This window comes from Astyanax mexicanus, chromosome 18 (genome assembly GCF_023375975.1).
Source record: "Astyanax mexicanus isolate ESR-SI-001 chromosome 18, AstMex3_surface, whole genome shotgun sequence".
NCBI classification, from domain to species: domain Eukaryota; kingdom Metazoa; phylum Chordata; class Actinopteri; order Characiformes; family Acestrorhamphidae; genus Astyanax; species Astyanax mexicanus.
Genome location: NC_064425.1, coordinates 34,756,612 through 34,778,325, shown reverse-complemented (window position 1 = coordinate 34,778,325; position 21,714 = coordinate 34,756,612). Strand labels below are relative to the sequence as shown.

The 21,714-nt window shown below is 37.3% G+C and overlaps 1 protein-coding gene across 1 annotated transcript in view; it reads right to left on the bottom strand.

Moving 5' to 3' along the window:
- Positions 1–4,729: 4,729 nt before the first annotated feature.
- scn2b (sodium channel, voltage-gated, type II, beta) overlaps positions 4,730–21,714 on the bottom strand; it is a 36,954-nt gene continuing 19,969 nt past the window's right edge. Inside the window, exons 3-6 of the mRNA XM_007239078.3 lie at positions 20,478–20,688; positions 13,322–13,517; positions 12,910–12,961; positions 4,730–11,549 (exon numbers count right to left, since the gene is read on the bottom strand). Coding sequence (XP_007239140.1) covers positions 12,952–12,961; positions 13,322–13,517; positions 20,478–20,688 — 417 coding nt within the window. The 3' untranslated portion in view covers positions 4,730–11,549; positions 12,910–12,951. The remainder of the gene's footprint in view (positions 11,550–12,909; positions 12,962–13,321; positions 13,518–20,477; positions 20,689–21,714) is intronic.

Here is a 21,714-nt window from a genome sequence, read left to right as displayed (position 1 = left end):
TAACAGACTGTTCTGATTCTGTACTGGAAATCACTGCATTAATAACAGGCTGTACTGATTCTGTAGTGGAAATCACTGCATTATTAACAGACTGTACTGATTCTGTACTGGAAATCACTGCATTAATAACAGACTGTACTGATTCTGTACTGGAAATCACTGCATTAATAACGGACTGTACTGATTCTGTACTGGAAATCACTGCATTAATAACAGACTGTTCTGATTCTGTACTGGAAATCACTGCAATAATAACAGACTGTACTGATTTTGTACTGGAAATCACTGCATTATTAACAGACTGTACTGATTCTGTACTGGAAATCACTGCATTAATAACAGACTGTTCTGATTCTGTACTGGAAATCACTGAAATAATAACAGGCTGTACTGATTCTGTACTGGAAATCACTGCATTAATAACAGACTGTACTAATTCTGTACTGGAAATCACAGCATAAATAACAGTCTGTACTGATTCTGTACTGGAAATCACTGCATTATTATAACAGACTGTACTGATTCTGTACTGGAAATCACTGCATTAATATAACAGACTGTACTGATTCTGTATTGGAAATCACTGCATTAATATAACAGACTGTACTGATTCTGTACTGGAAATCACTGCTTTAATAACAGACTGTACTGATTCTGTAGTGGAAATCACTGCAATAATAACAGACTGTACTGATTCTGTAGTGGAAAACACTGCATTAATAACAGGCTGTACTGATTCTGTACTGTAAATCACTGCATTAATAACAGACTGTACTGATTCTATACTGTAAATCCCTGTCTTAATAACAGACTGTACTGATTCTGTACTGGATATCACTGCATTAATAACAGACCGTACTGATTCTGTACTGGATATCACTGCATTAATAACAGACTGTACTGATTCTGTACTGGATATCACTGCATTAATAACAGACTGTACTGATTCTGTACTGGAAATCACTGCATTAATACCAGACTGTTCTGATTCTGTACTGGAAATCACTGCATTATTAACAGACTGCACTGATTCTGTACTGGAAATCACTGCATTAATACCAAACTGTTCTGATTCTGTACTGAAAATCACTACAATAATAACAGGCTGTACTGATTCTGTACTGGAAATCACTGCATTAATAACAGACTGCACTGATTCTGTACTGGATATCACTGCATTAATAACAGACTGTACTGATTCTGTACTGGAAATCACTGCATTAATAACAGACTGTTCTGATTCTGTACTGGAAATCACTGCATTAATAACAGGCTGTACTGATTCTGTAGTGGAAATCACTGCATTATTAACAGACTGTACTGATTCTGTACTGGAAATCACTGCATTAATAACAGACTGTACTGATTCTGTACTGGAAATCACTGCATTAATAACGGACTGTACTGATTCTGTACTGGAAATCACTGCATTAATAACAGACTGTTCTGATTCTGTACTGGAAATCACTGCAATAATAACAGACTGTACTGATTTTGTACTGGAAATCACTGCATTATTAACAGACTGTACTGATTCTGTACTGGAAATCACTGCATTAATAACAGACTGTTCTGATTCTGTACTGGAAATCACTGAAATAATAACAGGCTGTACTGATTCTGTACTGGAAATCACTGCATTAATAACAGACTGTACTAATTCTGTACTGGAAATCACAGCATAAATAACAGTCTGTACTGATTCTGTACTGGAAATCACTGCATTATTATAACAGACTGTACTGATTCTGTACTGGAAATCACTGCATTAATATAACAGACTGTACTGATTCTGTATTGGAAATCACTGCATTAATATAACAGACTGTACTGATTCTGTACTGGAAATCACTGCATTAATAACAGACTGCACTGATTCTGTACTGGATATCACTGCATTGATAACAGGCTGTACTGATTCTGTAGTGGAAATCACTGCATTATTAACAGACTGTACTGATTCTGTACTGGAAATCACTGCATTAATAACAGACTGTACTGATTCTGTACTGGAAATCACTGCATTAATAATGGACTGTACTGATTCTGTACTGGAAATCACTGCATTAATAACGGACTGTACTGATTCTGTACTGGAAATCACTGCATTAATAACAGACTGTTCTGATTCTGTACTGGAAATCACTGCAATAATAACAGACTGTACTGATTTTGTACTGGAAATCACTGCATTATTAACAGACTGTACTGATTCTGTACTGGAAATCACTGCATTAATAACAGACTGTTCTGATTCTGTACTGGAAATCACTGCATTAATAACAGACTGTACTAATTCTGTACTGGAAATCACAGCATAAATAACAGTCTGTACTGATTCTGTACTGGAAATCACTGCATTATTATAACAGACTGTACTGATTCTGTACTGGAAATCACTGCATTAATATAACAGACTGTACTGATTCTGTACTGGAAATCACTGCATTATTATACTGATTCTGTACTGGAAATCACTGCATTATTATAACAGACTGTACTGATTCTGTACTGGAAATCACTGCATTAATATAACAGACTGTACTGATTCTGTATTGGAAATCACTGCATTAATATAACAGACTGTACTGATTCTGTACTGGAAATCACTGCATTAATAACAGACTGCACTGATTCTGTACTGGATATCACTGCATTAATAACAGGCTGTACTGATTCTGTAGTGGAAATCACTGCATTATTAACAGACTGTACTGATTCTGTACTGGAAATCACTGCATTAATAACAGACTGTACTGATTCTGTACTGGAAATCACTGCATTAATAACGGACTGTACTGATTCTGTACTGGAAATCACTGCATTAATAACAGGCTGTACTAATTCTGTACTGGAAATCACTGCATTAATAACAGTCTGTACTGATTCTGTACTGGAAATCACTCCATTAATATAACAGACTGTACTGATTCTGTACTGGAAATCACTGCATTAATAACAGGCTGTACTGATTCTGTACTGGATATCACTGCATTAATAACAGGCTGTACTGATTCTGTAGTGGAAATCACTGCATTATTAACAGACTGTACTGATTCTGTACTGGAAATCACTGCATTAATAACAGACTGTACTGATTCTGTACTGGAAATCACTGCATTAATAACGGACTGTACTGATTCTGTACTGGAAATCACTGCATTAATAACAGACTGTTCTGATTCTGTACTGGAAATCACTGCAATAATAACAGACTGTACTGATTTTGTACTGGAAATCACTGCATTAATAACAGGCTGTACTGATTCTGTAGTGGAAATCACTGCATTATTAACAGACTGTACTGATTCTGTACTGGAAATCACTGCATTAATAACAGACTGTACTGATTCTGTACTGGAAATCACTGCATTAATAACGGACTGTACTGATTCTGTACTGGAAATCACTGCATTAATAACAGACTGTTCTGATTCTGTACTGGAAATCACTGCAATAATAACAGACTGTACTGATTTTGTACTGGAAATCACTGCATTATTAACAGACTGTACTGATTCTGTACTGGAAATCACTGCATTAATAACAGACTGTTCTGATTCTGTACTGGAAATCACTGCAATAATAACAGGCTGTACTGATTCTGTACTGGAAATCACTGCATTAATAACAGACTGTACTAATTATGTACTGGAAATCACAGCATAAATAACAGTCTGTACTGATTCTGTACTGGAAATCACTGCATTAATATAACAGACTGTACTGATTCTGTACTGGAAATCACTGCATTAATATAACAGACTGTACTGATTCTGTATTGGAAATCACTGCATTAATATAACAGACTGTACTGATTCTGTACTGGAAATCACTGCATTAATAACAGACTGTACTGATTCTGTACTGGAAATCACTGCATTAATAACAGACTGTACTGATTCTGTACTGGAAATCACTGCATTAATAACAGGCTGTACTAATTCTGTACTGGAAATCACTGCATTAATAACAGTCTGTACTGATTCTGTACTGGAAATCACTCCATTAATATAACAGACTGTACTGATTCTGTACTGGAAATCACTGCATTAATAACAGGCTGTACTGATTCTGTACTGGAAATCTCTGCATTAATAACAGGCTGTACTAATTCTGTACTGGAAATCACTGCATTAATAACAGACTGCACTGATTCTGTACTGGATATCACTCCATTAATATAACAGACTGTACTGATTCTGTACTGGAAATCACTGCATTAATAACAGACTGTACTGATTCTGTACTGGAAATCACTGCATTAATAACAGACTGTACTGATTCTGTACTGGAAAACACTGCATTAATAACAGGCTGTACTAATTCTGTACTGGAAATCACTGCATTAATAACAGACTGTACTGATTCTGTACTGGAAATCACTGCATTAATATAACAGACTGTACTGATTCTGTACTGGAAATCACTGCATTAATAACAGACTGTACTGATTCTGTACTGGAAATCACTGCATTGGTTCAGGAACACTTCCAGAAATCAATAAGTTCTGTCAACACAGTTCACTGTGCTGTAATTCACTAAAACAGAATAAAGCTGATGGTATAGAGTTGCATAAGTGTCTGTTATTATTATTATTGTTATTATTGTTATTATTATTATTATTAAAAATGAAGAAGAAAAATGTGTTGGTTGTTAAGGGTGGTATAAAATATAATGTAATAATAATAAAATACATTGAAACTGATAAAATCAAGACACACAAGAATCACTTTTTAAAATTGTATTTTATTTCAGTACCCTCTAGCATATTTATAATTCCACCAGTGCAAAAACATCTCTTTACAGCTTATCACCAACATTAAAATTAAAATTAAAATATCTCATGCCTGAATATACGTTTTTTTTTTCAAATATAATATCCATCTGACAGGAACCTCCCATTCTGTTAAAAGTAATTCACAGAAATGCAATACAGATTTAAACATGATAGAATGCCATATCTTACCATATAATGCATAATTCAATACATTAAATCATTTCACATTCATATAACCACTGGAAAAATAAGACGTGAACAATATAAATATGTGCAATATAAAACAAATCATGCAATAAACTTATTGTAAAATATTATTATAATTTAGTTATGTGTCACGTGTGCATTTTAAAATATTTTTTATATAATAACAGTGTGTGTTTTTCTGATGAAAGAAGTGAATGTGGAAATAATAGAGGGCACAGAGCCACAGTATGAAGTGCAATCATTCAAGCATCAGGTCTATTACTGTACAGCTGCCCTGCTGCAGTGTGGGCTTCCAGTCTCACTGAAGGGAGTGCATCCAAGCTTATGAGATACATCAGCAATAAACTAGTGCTATCCACCAACAATCAGAATTAATAACACAATTTGCTGTAATTAATCATGGTTAATTACATTTTTCTTTCCTAACAATTAAACTTATAACTGATTATTTAAATGTAAAGTTAAAAATAATTATGTGAATTCGTCAGAATACGTTTGATTAGTTTTGATTAGTGTCTTTTTAACTTTGAACACAGATTGTCTTTTGTAAAATTAACAGCTGCAGTTCAAAAAAGTCAAAAACAACATGTGAAATATGAAAAGTATTCAAAATATTAAATCTTATTATTTCTGTAAATCAGCTTTACTCCTTCTTCATACTCAGACAGTTTCTGACACACACCAGTTTATTTTACTGGGACAAGTTTGTGTTAATGGAGAAAATGTGAGACATTAAGAACGCACATAGGCAAAATACAGCTAAGAATTGCTTAAAAATGCTAATACATTACCAGACTCTGTAAAAGGAGTGAGTTATGGCAGGAAATTGTAGTTACATAATTTGCGCTACATAAAAGCGGTAAAGTTTCTAGATTATTCAGGGCCATTGATATGTTGATGTGATAGCACTACATTAAACACACCAAAAGTACCAAATTTGGTCTTTCGTTTAAAAAATGTAAATGTATATGTATACACTGCTGCCAAAACCAATTATGGAAACTGCATGACAAGATAGATGGCATATAGAAAACTGTTTTTTTTTCTAACTATCCAGTATTATATCATATTGTAATTTTAGTAAATTATTGTGTTAATTTTTATTTATTTATTTATTTTCGATTAATAGTAGGGGTGTAATGGTACAGGTATTCTTTATGAATCATTTTGGTACAGGGGAAGTGGTTTGGTTTGCGCAATTACACAGAGAATAAATGCTAGGCAGCTATAAAACAACAATGAATGTAGCATGGAACCAGGTTCACAGAGGAGCTGGCTTAGCCAGCTGAGCTAACTGTAGCACTAGCGTGTGCTCTCATTTGGTGAGTGGAAACAGTACATCATGTACATCAGTACATCACCTATGTGTGATCGCTGTGGGGTAACGCATATTTAATGGAATCTTCCAGATGTGTAGATAAGAAAGTACATATAATTCTTACAATAGTTATCTTATTTGAGCTTATATTTTAGTTATTGTCATTTCCAGGAGATGTTACTCAGATTTGTAAAATACAAATTATTTATTTTAGTATTTTAAAACATAAGGGATGTTTGGAGCTAGTGTGACCTTTCATAAACCTTTCTAAAGTTGAGATTATACAGAATGTCAGTAATCCTGACCTACTGCTAAAGTAGTTTCCCTCTTTTTTTGAAAGAAATTGGCTTATTAAGCTTTGCTTAAATACAGCATATATTAAAGTATTTATAACACTTCTCTCATTGCACAACTTTATTCTGTATTTTACAACAGCTATTTTTCTGACTGTATCAAAACATGTCCAGTGTGAGAGTTTATATGTGACTGATTAAGCAGTACATGCTGTATTAACTTCCTTAGGGGAAATATATAACAGTATATGGGTTATTTATGATACACAAATCTCTGTTCAAAATATATTAATAAAACTCATCAGCAGACAATATTGTATCAAACAAAGGTGTGAACCAAACTGTGAATTTTGTATACTGGTACATCCATAATTATAATTCATACACAAATTGGTGATATGCAATTTTATCATGGGTTTAAGGCCATTTCTAAAGCCTCACAAAACAAAATCTTCCATTTCCTCTATTTGTTTTAATATGGTATTCTAAATGGTCTTTAGATGGGAACCAATAATACGAAATTTCCTCATTTCTCATATAATTCATTATGTTTTAAACTTTTTTCCTATAACTGTTTTATCAGTTACATTACACTACATGACATTTATTATTATTGTATGCAGATATAGAGGAATCTGTTAGAAAGACAGTAATTTCCAATCTGTACTGATGCAATTCTCTGAAACATGTTTAAAACATGTAACTGATAGGGAAGAATAAATATAAACCTACATTTTTGTATAATAATAATCATATCATTCTTTGGTTTACATAGTTAAACTTTCTTATTTACTAGAAGTGTGGAACATCTTTACACTGTAAAAAAATAACATTAGTTTGATGGTTTTGTTTTTGTAGCAGATATTACTTCTTAGACTGGTAGAACACAGTTACCTAATTAGAAAAACTTACTGAAATCGAAAGTAAGCCACCATATATATTACTCTTTTCTTTCTACATCTGTTTATTAATGTTGAAACTAAAGCTCTACTGCATAAATAAGCTATAGTTTTTGTATTTCCTTTAGTATGGAGATTTTAGTATTCGACTTGTGGGCTCAAGTCACATTTTGATGGCTTGAGATTTAACTGGATACAATCTTGTGACTTGTCTTAAATTTTAGCTTCACTGACTTGGACAGACTTGACAATCTAAATGTATTTATTTCCAGTCATAAAAAGATATAATCTCATGCAAGTTTATAATTATTTTTTGATAAATATTAATTTGGGTGTGTTAAATGATTGATTAGCTGGGTCAGGTGTGCTGGGAGTAGTGGGGCTCCAGAGTTACGTATTAAATAGCTGGTAGAACAATAAAGTAGGTGGGTCTGACAGGTGCTTCTGTAGATTTGGCTTAAATACAGTACATCAATGTGTATTCAGATTTTACCTCTAAAGGTACATAACATTTCAAATAAAATTTAGCACTTTTTTTTTTTAATTAACTCTGCACAGACCATATGACAGGTTTTTACGAAAGCACTAACCAAGATCCATGCATTTTTAAAACCTAACACACAAACACAGTTGTCTGAATGGATAACTGAATTAGTTACACAGGTGAGAATGCACAGGTGTTCCCAATAAAGTTCTCAGCACCCTAACATTTCTGCAAATATTTTATTATTTCATGGGACAGCCCAAAAATGAACAGTCAGGCAATAACACTCTAAAAAAAACACACCTCCAACTAGAAGTTGAAGCTAAAGGTGATGGACTGGTCAAGTATATCTCCATACCTTTGAGCATCTGTGGGGCATCCTCATTTAGAAGGTGGAGGAGCGGCAAGGTGTCTAACATCCGCCAGCTCTGTGATTTAGGTGTGGAAGAGGATTTCAGTAGTAACTTGTGCAGCTCTGGTGAACTCCTTACACAAGAGGGTTAAGGTAGTAAAGATAACAATGGCGCGCAAAGTTTGTGCACTTTGGGCACAACTAATGCATGTTCACCGTGAGGTTGTGTTGCAGCTATTTAGACATTAATGTCTGTGTGTTTAAACTGATGACTCTAAGTTCTCTCCAAGTTTCATTTCTATACTGTTTCAGATTAAAGTTATAATAAAATATTTGCAGAAATGTGAGGAGTGTACATACTTTTGCGAGATACTTAATGTGGAAATAAACTACTGTAATATAAATAAACGCTGTCAGGAGTTATCAGATACAAGATGTGTAACAACAGAAATAATACCTTTTTGGTTAAGCGGTATAAAAATGAATACATTTAGGGTTTTTTTTAGTTATACATTCATCAGAACCCTCACTATCACAGTTATAATCATCATTACCTCTCCAAATTCATAACTAAAATCAGATTTCACTTCATTTGGATAAGATGCTACATTTCATAAGCCTACAGATTGTCTACAGTTGCTAAAAATTGTTAACACACAATACTTTACAGCACAGTTAGAATAAGGTTCAGAACCAGGGCTAAGTTTAGAACAAGATTTAGGTTTGGGATTTAGGTAAAAACTAGGCTTATGTTTAGGGGGAAATTTGAAGTTTCTAAGAAGCACTTAAAGTGTACTATCCAAATAAAGTGGACTCATATTCGTAATAAAATCTGATATGTGTATGATGTAATGATGTCTTTCTCTTTCAATTTTACAATATTTTTTATGTTAATGTATAAGACCTTTCCCCTGGCTACAATACTTTCATGTAAATACTTAATATACACAGATTTCATGCATTGTGGAGTTCTTAGCACTTTTTAAAAATATTTTTGTAATTGTCACCGGCTTGCAAATTTAAGAAATTCAACTACTAAACTCACCTAAATTCGGACTATTAATTTGATTATTTTATGCCGTTCAAATTCATACTTAATGTAATACATTACAAATAATTTCACATTACAGTTTCAGATTTGTACAAAAGAACAGCACTAATATAAAAGGAATGTATAAGTGGTTTGGAGTGTCTACTCAATAAATTCAAAATGTTGTACACGTAAGACTATATAAACAAAAAAAAACTCTTCAGTTCATTTGCTTCTAATTTATAAATATAAATTAATAATAATAATAATATTATAATATTATAATAATAATAATATAATAATAATCTGGTAGAAATATTTTCTGACTTTAGATTTATCTTCCCTGAATGATCGTCATGTTTCATTGTCAATGTTTCCTGGGTCATTGTGCAAACCTGTGCTGTCATGGTGCTGTCTGTGTTTTTGTGTGTTTTGTTTGAGTGTGTGTGTACACATATGCGCAGGTATGCATGTGTGTATATTCTTTATGGAATATAACTTATTTTTCCAATATTCTGAAGGCGGGCCTTGCATGACAGGAAACAACTGCCCAGTGAACCGAGTGAACTGACTTGCCTATAGGGACTCAGACCCTATCCCTAGGTGTGAATGAGCAAAGGGGGTAGGGCTAGGTAGGTGAAAGGGGTGAAAGGGGGGTGAGCCTTAGTCTGTTTGGTGTCTGCTAGGGTGTATTAAAGCATGCTAAAATAATATTAGAACCTTTTTTTCAGTCAGACTAAGTGAGAGGGTGCACAGCAGGCAACAGAAACTAAAACAAGCTGATTAAAAGCACCAGTTAATGTGCCACTACTATACGTTTATCTGTTCTGCTCGTAGACACAAACACACACATTGTTTTTTGTTATTCTTGTGAGGACCTTCCATTCAAATGATAGTAACCGTAGCAGCTAAATAATAATACACCTATATATCATCACATCTGGTCCTCAGAAAGATAGCAACACTTGCTTGCTCGCACACACACACACACACACACACACACACACACACACACAGATTTGACTAAACTCAGGACTACATTTGGTCCTCATACACATACTAATACAAAGATGCAAATACACCCAATGATAAATGGAAGCTGATAGCTACAGATTAGCGCAATGCTAAATGTTGTCTCGTTGTCTTTGTTTTGGTCATGTTTAGTGTCATTCTCATTGTTACCTTATTTTGACCAGACAATTATTTTAGGTATGTAAACACACACATACACACACATACATCCAGCTCATTTTTGAGTAGTAGAATGTTTTCGAAATGTTATAGTTCTTAGAACATTCAATCTGTCCAGTTTTCTGGATATTTTAGAAAGTTAAAATAGATAATAAAAAAGTTAATTTAAAGTTTCTAAATTAAACTTCACTTGTGACAATGGTTTAATTTTTAGTTGAAAAGTTACTTTTAACATTTCCATAACGTTAGTATTGTCTAGCTGGAATGTTATATAAGAAACATTCTAATAACATTGTGAAGCAAACCATTATCATGTAACTTTACAGGTTAACTTTCCAGAAACCTATTCAAATGTTGCTAAGCATTCTTATAACATTCTCTGTTAGCTGGACACACACACACATATACACACACACACATACACACACACACACACACACACACACATTTATACACAACAAGAAAGTCAGAATTTGTGAATTTTTGCACTCAACCAGAAGAACAAATAAAAGACTGTACCAATATCCAGAAAATGTCTTACAAACATTACAGCACTATATTATTTTGGCAGTAGTACGAATAGTGTGCTTTGTCATTGACTGAAGAGATAATAAACATATACCTCTGTCCAAGATAATCTCTGAAAATATCACAGCGAACGCAGTGGCAGTAATTTAAGGACACAACTGTAAAATGTTTAAAAAATACCCAGGTCCCGAAACCAGACGGCAGTATAGATCATTGGCTTTCTCACTATTGTAAACCTTTGTAAACCTTTAGTGTCAGAATGGAAAAATCTGTAGTTTGGAGACCTGCTCTGTGGTTCTCCTTGATGCACTCGGACCCAGAGGTGGCAGTGGTGGACGTTTTTAAAACAAGACACATTTGATGGCTGGGCAAGAGACGAGAGTGCCTTAGGATGGGCAGCGATGCATTCACAGGACAATGGTTCAAGCACATTTCAATATACATCTTCAGGCATGGAGCATGTATTTCTGCAAGAGAAGAAAAAAAGTCAAGACGACTGAATTAACAGTAGGAGAGCTGAATCATGCTCATCAACAACTTGCAAATAAACTCTCATATTATACACCACCAAACAGTATAGCCTGAACTCAACCTGTATTCTAACTTACAGATTAAACATAAACAATCTAACCACATTTTTATGAAACCTGAGATTTTCAAACCCCATAAATGACCTGTATAAGTAAGCACATTCACATGGCATGGTATCTGGGTTCAGTGTGGTTAAATTTTAAAGAAGAAGGCTGCAGTTACCTAAGTGGGACTTTATACAAGACAGAAAACTGTCCCACCTTTTAGACTTATTTTAGCTTACACAGCCGTACGTACAACATCATTTTTTTAGGGTGAAGCCGACATAACAAAAACAAGGTTATTTTAAACAGCCCTTAACTCCTGAGAAGAATCCACATTAAGCAAATAAATAATACTAGTGGTACAGTGTACACTCCCTAGAGATAATGGGGCATACCTACATAACATCAGTTTATTGATGAGGAAATTAAACAAACTAAGGACATACTAACATACTATCTTAGTACTCTTATCTCTAAAAGTGGATTACACAAGGCGTTTTTCCACCGGCATGGTGGCGGTGCTGGTGCCAAGTTCCTGAACGGTTTATTGCGCTTCGACCGCAAAATCACCAGTTCTGGGCCAGAAAAGCCACTTCCGTTCTGGCCCCACAATCTTGCTGGTCTGAAAACAGCGAACCTGTGACACGAGCGGCCAAAGGGTGGGGCGTTGAAGCGTCTCCGGGGCAAAGTTGTTTACAAACCTCACCTCCATTCACAGCTAAGAGCAGCAGAAGCAGCTAAATAAATGAAAATAAATCAACATTGGTCCACCGAGGATAGCAGCACAAGTTTTAAAAGGAGCTCAGGTTTTCAAATCTTCCACCGACTTCTATTGACGCCACCATTCACATGCATAGTGAGTGACTACAGTGGATGCACAGGCCGGTTCTTAAAAGGTTTGCAGGAATCGGCTCCGGCTCCGACACCAGCAACAGCACTTTGTTGGTGGAAAAGAGGTAATAGTGTTACATGTAACAGAACTGTAAACAGTTCCCACTCATAAACAAACGCTTATGCTTTAAAGTTTCGGTTTCAATATTCTCCAGCATAACAGGAGCTATCAAGCAGTTGCGATATGGGCTTTCAGTTTAAACAGATTCATCAGTACAAATGTTTTTGAGTTCTATTACCTCAATATCCACCACTAAACCCCTCACTCACTGCTATTGTCCACATGAATTTGTGTAACACTAAGAGAGTAATTACTAAAGCACAGGATTACTGCAACACAGTAGCTATGAGACAGATTTACCAGCATGTAAGGGGCAGGGCTCCACCAAACTTCGTAGCCAGGTTAGAGTTGTCTGTAAAACACACACGCAAAATGTTAACATACAAACATGTTTCAACTCGGGAAGAACAAGTTGAACCCATGCAGAATTTTTTTGGCGATGTAGATGAGGAAGTCAGTTTGTGATAGCTCTGCATTTCTGTCTGTTTTATTATTTTTTAGTTTTCCCTATTCATAGTAAAAGCAGGTTAAAGTGAAAAAATATGACAAAGAAATATTATTAAATCTACAATTTTACTCTGATCACTTATATCACACACTGAAAAGTGATAAACCAAGCCGACATGTTTTATTATGAAGATCAGTCTAATACGTCTAATTTTTTGACGCTGTTGTCAAAAGGACAAAAGAAATGAAAGTAAACAGTCCTTACTTGGTGCCCTCCTCTGTTCCCCCTTCTCCATCCGTTTTTCCTTCCTCCTCCATCTTCTGTTCATCTGAGATCAGCTCTTGTTTCTTGTGCCTGCGCACACACTTTACCACCACCATGGACAGGATGACCAGAGCCAGCATCCCCCCTACAGACGCTCCGATCGCCACCGCGATGGTGGAGTCTCGAGGAGGAGGCACTGCGCAGAAGAACAGACAATAGAAGCTGCACAAGGGTTGCCACAGTTGCCATTATTTTCAGATTTACATGATTTTTGTGATGATGGCTGTGCGAATAGGGTTCCATTACCTAATAGGTACAATTAAATCTGTACTTAATAATTTTAAAATGTATCAAGTACAGATTTAATTGTATTTTGTATCCAGACATTTAGATACAATGTCATGAAAAAGTATTTGCCCCCTACAGATTTCTTTTGTTTTTGCTTTTTTGTCATAGTCATATTTTTCAGATTATCAAAAAAATAATAACAAACAAGATAACCTGAGTAAATATAAAAATCACTTTTTAAATGATAGCTTTATAGGAAAAAAACTATCCAAAACTAATCTAGCCCTGTGTAAAAAAGTACATGCACCCTGAACCTAAAAACTTGGTTGTGTCACCCTTGGCAGCAACAACTGCAATCAAGCTTTACTGATGACTGGCAATGAGTCTTTCACATCTCTGTGGAGGAATTTTGCCCATAAATGTTTTAATTCAGACACATTGGAGAGTTTTTGAGCATTAACACCCTGTTTAAGATCATTCCACAGCATCTTAATCAGACTTTGACTAGGCCACTTTGTTTTTTTAAGCCATTCAGAAGTGGACTTCTTTGTGTGCTTTGGATCATTGTCCTGTTGCAGAACCCAAGTACTCCTGAGCTTGAGGTCACAAACAGGTGGCCGGATATTCTATTCCAAAAAGTTTCACTTTTGTCACGTCAGTCCAAAAACTATTTACCCAAACATCATCAAGATGTTTGTTGGTAAATGTGAGATGGGCCAACAGTGGTTTTATATCAACAGTGGTTTTTGCCTTGGAACTCTCTCATGGACACCATTTTCACCCAGTCTCTTTTTCTTATTATTGACCTTGACTGGCAAGTGAGACCTGCAGTTGTTTAAATGTTGTTCTGGGTTCTTTTGTGACCTCCTGGATTAGTTGATCATGCCCTTCAGGAATAATTTTGGCCGGCGGGTCACTCCTGGGAAGGCTCTCTAGTGTTCCATGTTTTTTTCCATTTGTGAAGAATAGCTCTCACTCTGGACCGCTGGAGTCCCAAAGCTTTAGAAATTACTCTGTAACTTTTTCCAGACTGACAGATAATTAAGGACATTTTCTTATCAGTTCTCGAATGCATTCAGATCGGTGAATAATGTGTTGATTTTGAGATCTTTTATCTGCTCCTTTATGTTTTAGACAGGTTTTATTTTAGTGATCTCTTGATTCCACAGGTCTGGCAGTAATCAGGCCTGGTTTTGGATAGTAGTGAAATTGAACTAAACTTTTCAGGTATTGACCCCGGGCAGGGAGACGAGGAGACGGACGCAAGTGCAGGTAGGGTGAAAATAAATAATAATTTAATAAATAAATAACAAATAAACAAAGAAACAAGGAACGAGTAACACTAAAAAAAGAAACACAAATAACCAATAACCAAAACAAACGAGCGATAATAATAAACAAACCAAACAGGGCAGGGAAATATAAACAAGGGAATAAACTAATAAACACAAAGCAGGGGTATATACAAGGAACTAGGGAACACGGAAATAAACAAGAAACTAGAAACATTAAACAAGAGATAAACAAAGGACAAGGGCTAAAGCTAAGAAAACGAGGGCTAGGCTAGAAAACACCAGAACGACAAAACAACAGAGGAAGGTGCAAAGACCGACGGAGGACAAGTGGCACAAGGGATCTATTTAACAAACAGGAAACACACTAGAATTGGAAACACCTGGGGAAGGGGCGGAGCTACAAATGAGAAACAGGTGGTGGAAAACTACTGACAGGAGACACAGAGGGGCACAGGTCACGTGGGGAAAACACAGAGAGACATGAGACAGGGCTAAGACGTGACAGAAGCCTCCCCCTAAACGCGCAGCTCCCGAGGCGCGTAAAAACGAACCCCGGGGGCTGGCGGCAGGGAGAGGCTGGGGAAAACAGGAGTCGAGACCGGGGATTGAAACGGAGACAGGACAGAGGACAGAGACTGGACGAGAGACTGGACAGGGCTAGGAGACTGAACAGGGAACTGGACAGGGGACGGAGACTGGACAGGGAACTGAACGGTGGACGGAGACTGGACAGGAGATGGAGACAGGACAGGACACTGGACAGGGGACGGAGACTGAACGGGGCACGGAGACTGAACGGGGCACGGAGACTGAACGGGAGACTGGACATGAAACTGGACAGGAGACTGGATGGGACTGGACATGGGAACAGGGACGAGGACATTAACAGTGACAGAAACTAACACAGTGACTGGGACAGGAACAGAGACAGAAACGTGTACAGGGACATAAACAGAGACAGGGACCAAAACAGGTAGAGACATGGGGACCAGAAACACGGGTGGGTGCCCAGGACTGGCAAAAGTCCGGGGAAAAGTCTGAGACAAAGTCTGAGGAGCCAGCCTGGGCACAGTTCTGGGGTCAAAGTCAAGGGACCTCGGTGCCTGCCTGGGTCCTGGGGCCCTGGAGCCAAACAAAGTTCTGGGAGCAGGAACCGGTGGGGTGGCAACTCGGGCAGCGGGAGCTGGTGCTGGCGGCGTGGCGACTCTGGCAGCGGGAGCTGGTGCTGGCGGCGCGGAGACTGTGGCAGCGGGAGCTGGTGCTGGGGGCGTGGCGACTCTGGCAGCGGGAGCTGGTGCTGACACGGAGGCTTGAACAGCTGGAGCAGACACGGAGGCTTGAACAGCTGGAGCAGACACGGAGGCTTGAACAGCTGGAGCAGACACGGAGGCTTGAACACCTGGAGCAGACACGGAGGCTTGAACAGCTGGAGCAGACACGGAGGCTTGAACAGCTTCAGCAGACACGGAGGCTTGAGCAGCTTCAGCAGACACGGAGGCTTGAGCAGCTTCAGCAGACACGGAGGCTTGAGCAACTTCAGCAGCATATGCAGGCTCTGGGACAGCAGGAGTCCGGGGGCGTGGTTCAGCAGCCGAAGACACCTCGGAGATGGGCGTGGCCGCCGAGTGAGTTTCGGAGCTGGGCGAGTGGAGATCCAGCGTAGCAGCAGCGGGGCTTGAAATCGCGGGTGGATCAAAAACCCGGACTGGATCTACAGCCTCGCCTGCAGCGCTGCAGCTGCAGGGCTTGAGAGTGCGCTTGCCGCAAAAGTCGCGAGAGTCACAGAGCGCGTCATGGGAGGCTGATGGACGAGTCGGGACGGCCTCTGGAGCTGTGCGGCCGAGAGCCGGGTAGAGCACCGCCCCTGGGGGGAACGGTAAAGGAGCACGGCCTGGTGCAGGGTAGAGCTCCTCTTCGTCTTTGGAGCTGCTGGGAGCGCACCCGAGAAAGTCCCATGAATCCCGCTCCTTGAGCCTCGGGTACATGGAGGCACCGAGGCTCATAGCACCAATCCTCATCGCCCCCCCCAAGAAAATCCTCCCCGGAAAAGGGGTCCTCATCCGGCTGGCGGAACCCCTTAAAACGCCTACCCCGAGGCCTGCGGCGTCCTTGAGGCCTCGAGGTGTCCTGCGCCGGGGTCCCGCAAGGAGCACGGCGAATCGCCATCCTGGAGCCAGTCCACGCAGAACCTGCTGTGTCCATGTTTGGTCGGTCTTTCTGTCAGGTATTGACCCCGGGCAGGGAGACGAGGAGACGGACGCAAGTGCAGATAGGGTGAAAATAAATAATAATTTAATACATAAATAACAAATAAACAAAGAAACAAGGAACGAGTAACACTACACAAAGAAACACAAATAACCAATAACCAAAACAAACGAGCGATAATAATAAACAAACCAAACAGGGCAGGGAAATATAAACAAGGGAATAAACTAATAAACACAAAGCAGGGGTATATACAAGGAACTAGGGAACACGGAAATAAACAAGAAACTAGAAACATTAAACAAGAGATAAACAAAGGACAAGGGCTAAAGCTAAGAAAATGAGGGCTAGGCTAGAAAACACGAGAACGACAAAACAACAGAGGAAGGTGCAAAGACCGACGGAGGACAAGTGGCACAGGGGATCTATTTAACAAACAGGAAACACACTAGAATTGGAAACACCTGGGGAAGGGGCGGAGCTACAAATGAGAAACAGGTGGTGGAAAACTACTGACAGGAGACACAGAGGGGCACAGGTCACGTGGGGAAAACACAGAGAGACATGAGACAGGGCTAAGACGTGACACAACTTTCCAAAAAACTGTAATTAATCACAGTTAATTTATGGGAGGGGGGCTATTTTTGTGTGGATATTTTTTCCCTTAATACATTAAATCATCATTTAGTGTTTTTATATTTACTCAGGTTATATTTGTCTGATATTAAAGTTTGTTTGATAATCTGATATGTAAGTATGATGAAAATGCAGGGGGCAAATACTTTTTCACACCACTGTATGGATGTGTAAAATGTAATTAAATGTAACTGTAAATAAAATGTAAATAAAAAAAATGCTATGATGCAAATCCCATACACACATATTTGATTAACAATAGAACACAAGACAATGAGTGCACAATGATATTTGAGATAAAAAATACAAAAACACTAAAAAATATTACATTTATTATTCATCATTTCAAAAACATTCTACTGCAACAAAATCAATGTTAAAGTTTCATTCAGTATAAATATACCAATTTAAATGATTCAGTTGAAACAAAACAATCTGTATACCTTTGTCTATTTTGTCAACAACAGTAATTTACCAAGCCTGTAAATGTATCAAATATAATATAAATATATTATATAAATAATATGACACAAAAATAATGTAACATAACAACAACTCTACCCTAAAATTAAAGAATGTTTAGTGTATGCATAAAAACTACAAACCTTAAGATTTTACAATAAACTACAAAACACAAACATATCTGATGAATTTCATGAAAGCAATGCAGGAAACGACTCTTACAGGGACTCTTTCAGCAACACAATGCTAAACTACATCCATCACAGCAGCAAGGATTTACAGTAGAGCACTGCTCTCCTCACTTCACACAGTGGTAGACATGAACCTGTCCCAACTGCATCAAGTTTAAAATAAGTTAATGTTTTTCATGAAATGGTAAAATGTCTCACTTTCAACATCTGATATGGGTTTATGTTCTATTGTAGGGTTTTTAACCTGATACCATCTTTAGGGTGAGGGAGATGCTACAGTATGTAGTGACTAGAACTCCAGAAGCTCATAACAGTGCAGTACAACCCATGATAAACAACAAATTATAACCACCATCTTTACTGAACCTTTATTTTACTAAACTTAACTTCATATGATTACATTTTACCTCAATCACTTTAGGGGCCGTAGGTAAAATACTAGGCAGAAGGAATAATGAATAAATGAACAAATTAACAAAAATAAATTTCACAAATATGACGTTGTGATGTCAAACCCCTGGAAAATATATATGCACATTTCTTTATAGTGTACCGTTAGTTTGACATCATTTTTTGGGTATTTCTCCCTATAGTGCTGCTCTGTGCTGAAGATGTGATAGGTTTATGCTGCAATATTGATCAATATTAGTAAAACTAAGCAATTTATTTTGGATCCTAAAAATACCCCCCAAAAAAGGTTAAGAAACTGTTTTATTGTTAATAACAACTGGGTTCTCTTCTTATTAGCATTTTAGCCAACATTTTTTGGTTGCAGTTGTAAATAGAAATGTAGAAATCTGACGGAGAGAATGCTAAAAAAAAGTATTTATTTTCACTGTTCTGCAGCATTTCATCCATCTGCAGTCAGACGTCATAGTATGTGTGTGTGTGTGTGTGTGTGTAGCACTCTGGCAGAGCTCTGCAGGACAGAAGGCTGTGATGCTGAGGTGAGCGAGACTGGCACAGTCATCAATAAGTAAAGGGAAAAAATGCTGAATCATCACTGAGGCTGGGGGGCTCTGCGGACCATCAAAGCGAGGGAGGATGGGGGGATTTAGGGATGCAGTAAGCAGAACCGCAGACCAGAACAAAAAGAAATACAGTTAAGGAATTAGAAGAAGTAAATATAGCTTTGACAAAGGATTTAAGTTTAGTGATAGATACATACATAAAAATAGAACCGGTCAAAAGTTTTAGAACACCACCATTTTTCCCCATTTTTGAGATTTAATCCCCTCAGGCCCAGTCAATAAATATAAATATGGTACAAAATCCAGTGTAAAACAGTGCTGGAACAGATTACTGTGTTACTGCAGCATTTACACACTTTCATCATAACAACTAGAAAAAGACACAGAAACAGAGTAAGTATTAAAAGTATGAGTATTTTCTTTAGAGATATTACAGATGAAGTCAAAGAGCAGCGAGTACTGTTTCCTACAAGTTCAAAAGACTCTGGTACAGGAAGAGGTCTGGCTGACCCACATGGCAACAGCGCCTTTAGCTCAGCTTAACACTGAACGTCTTAGTTTCAGCAGTGAATAGAAGAATTAGACTTCTGACTGAAAGGCTTTATTCATACATGTGCATGTGCATGTGCATTGGCTCGGCTACACTGTAAATGAAGGCCACCCTCAATGTCCTTTGTGTTTGAATAAAGGATGATTGAAATCTTTTTTTTTAATCTGCATTTTTTCTATCGCAGTGTGAAAGGGCCTTTTCTCTGCTTGTGTTCCTTTTACATATTCTACAATTCTGTAAATATGATTCTGAGAAAAAAAGAAAAAAAAAACTCAAACTGTTGGATCAGAGCTATTTACAAGCTCCACAGTGTCAACTAATAGTTGACCAAGGAACTGCAGCTTCCTATGACTATGCTATGAGCCTAGAACATAGCTGTTGTAATCCTTAACCCCTTACATATGATCAGACCAGGTCTCAGAATCAACTAATTAGAGAAGTACTGCTGTTTTCATGTTGAAAACCAATATTGATAGATAATAGATCGAAACACAATTCATATTCAGCAGAGTTACTAAATAATCAAAGACAGGGTGGAGTTCTGCAGGTACTCACACTCAGTGACGACGTACAGCTGGATAATTCCGTGGCCCTGGATCCGATCAGGAGGGTTACGTACGTAACAGTTGTAGATTCCCTCATCTGTTATCTGTACGTCTGAAATGGTGATGGAGAGATCGTTTTTATCCAGATTCCCAGCGAACTTCACCCGCTCTCCAAAGCGCTCTGTCCTCAAAGGCACTATTTTGTTCTTAAAGGTCATAAACTAAAAAAAGAGAAGAGATAGTTAGATATGTAACAAAATAAATGTATACACTGAAGAAAATATATAATATTTTATATTTCTATAATGAAACAATAGATATTCTGTTTGTATGATAACCTAACCAAAACTCATACTGATGTAGCAGTGTAGAAATTCTAAATTATGATTCTAGACTCAGAATAACTATTTTTGTTTGGACAATATTTTTTCCTAAAAACATTTTCAGTTATCAGTCTTGTGCCACTTATATACTATAGCTTGCAAAACTATTCATCCTCTAACTTTGTCACTTTACAACCATATCAGTACTTAGTACAGACATCTTTCACTGCAATTACAGTAGCAGGTATTTTGGGGGTATGTCTCTACCAGCTTTAAACATCTAAACACTGAGATGTATGCCCCGTTCTTCTTTACAAACAGCTCAAGTTCAGCCTGATTGGATGGAGAGTGTCTGTGAACAGCAATTGTCATCGCTTGCCACAGAAGCTCAGTGGAATATAGGTCAGGACTTTGACTAGGGCATTCTAACACATTAATATTATTTTATCTAAAGCAATAAGTCGTTTGAATTGGAATATAAACACTTCTAAAAATCCTAAATAAATAAAACACCAGGGCATTCATGTTAATGGGCTGCCTTTGCTTAGAATTATATAATGGACAATATACATTTTAGCAAATATTACTGAGGTATGTCTATTTTTGTAAGATAAATTGATAATGTAATTATCAGGCCTATGCATCAGTTGAGTTATATTATAAAAAACTACGATCTAAACACTATTCCATAGTTAGTACAGTGATTTGTATTTAGAATATGCTGCACACATAACTTAAATAGGACTAATACTGTCTGTAATGATCAGTATTTTTGAAGCACTACACTGTAAATTCTACTTATTATTATTAATAAATCCACACTCAGTTCATTCCCAGTTTAAGTTAAGGTGAATTAATTAAATTGAGTTATACCGCATTGTGTGACTTATATGTGATTTTAAGACATGTTTAAGTCAAATGAAG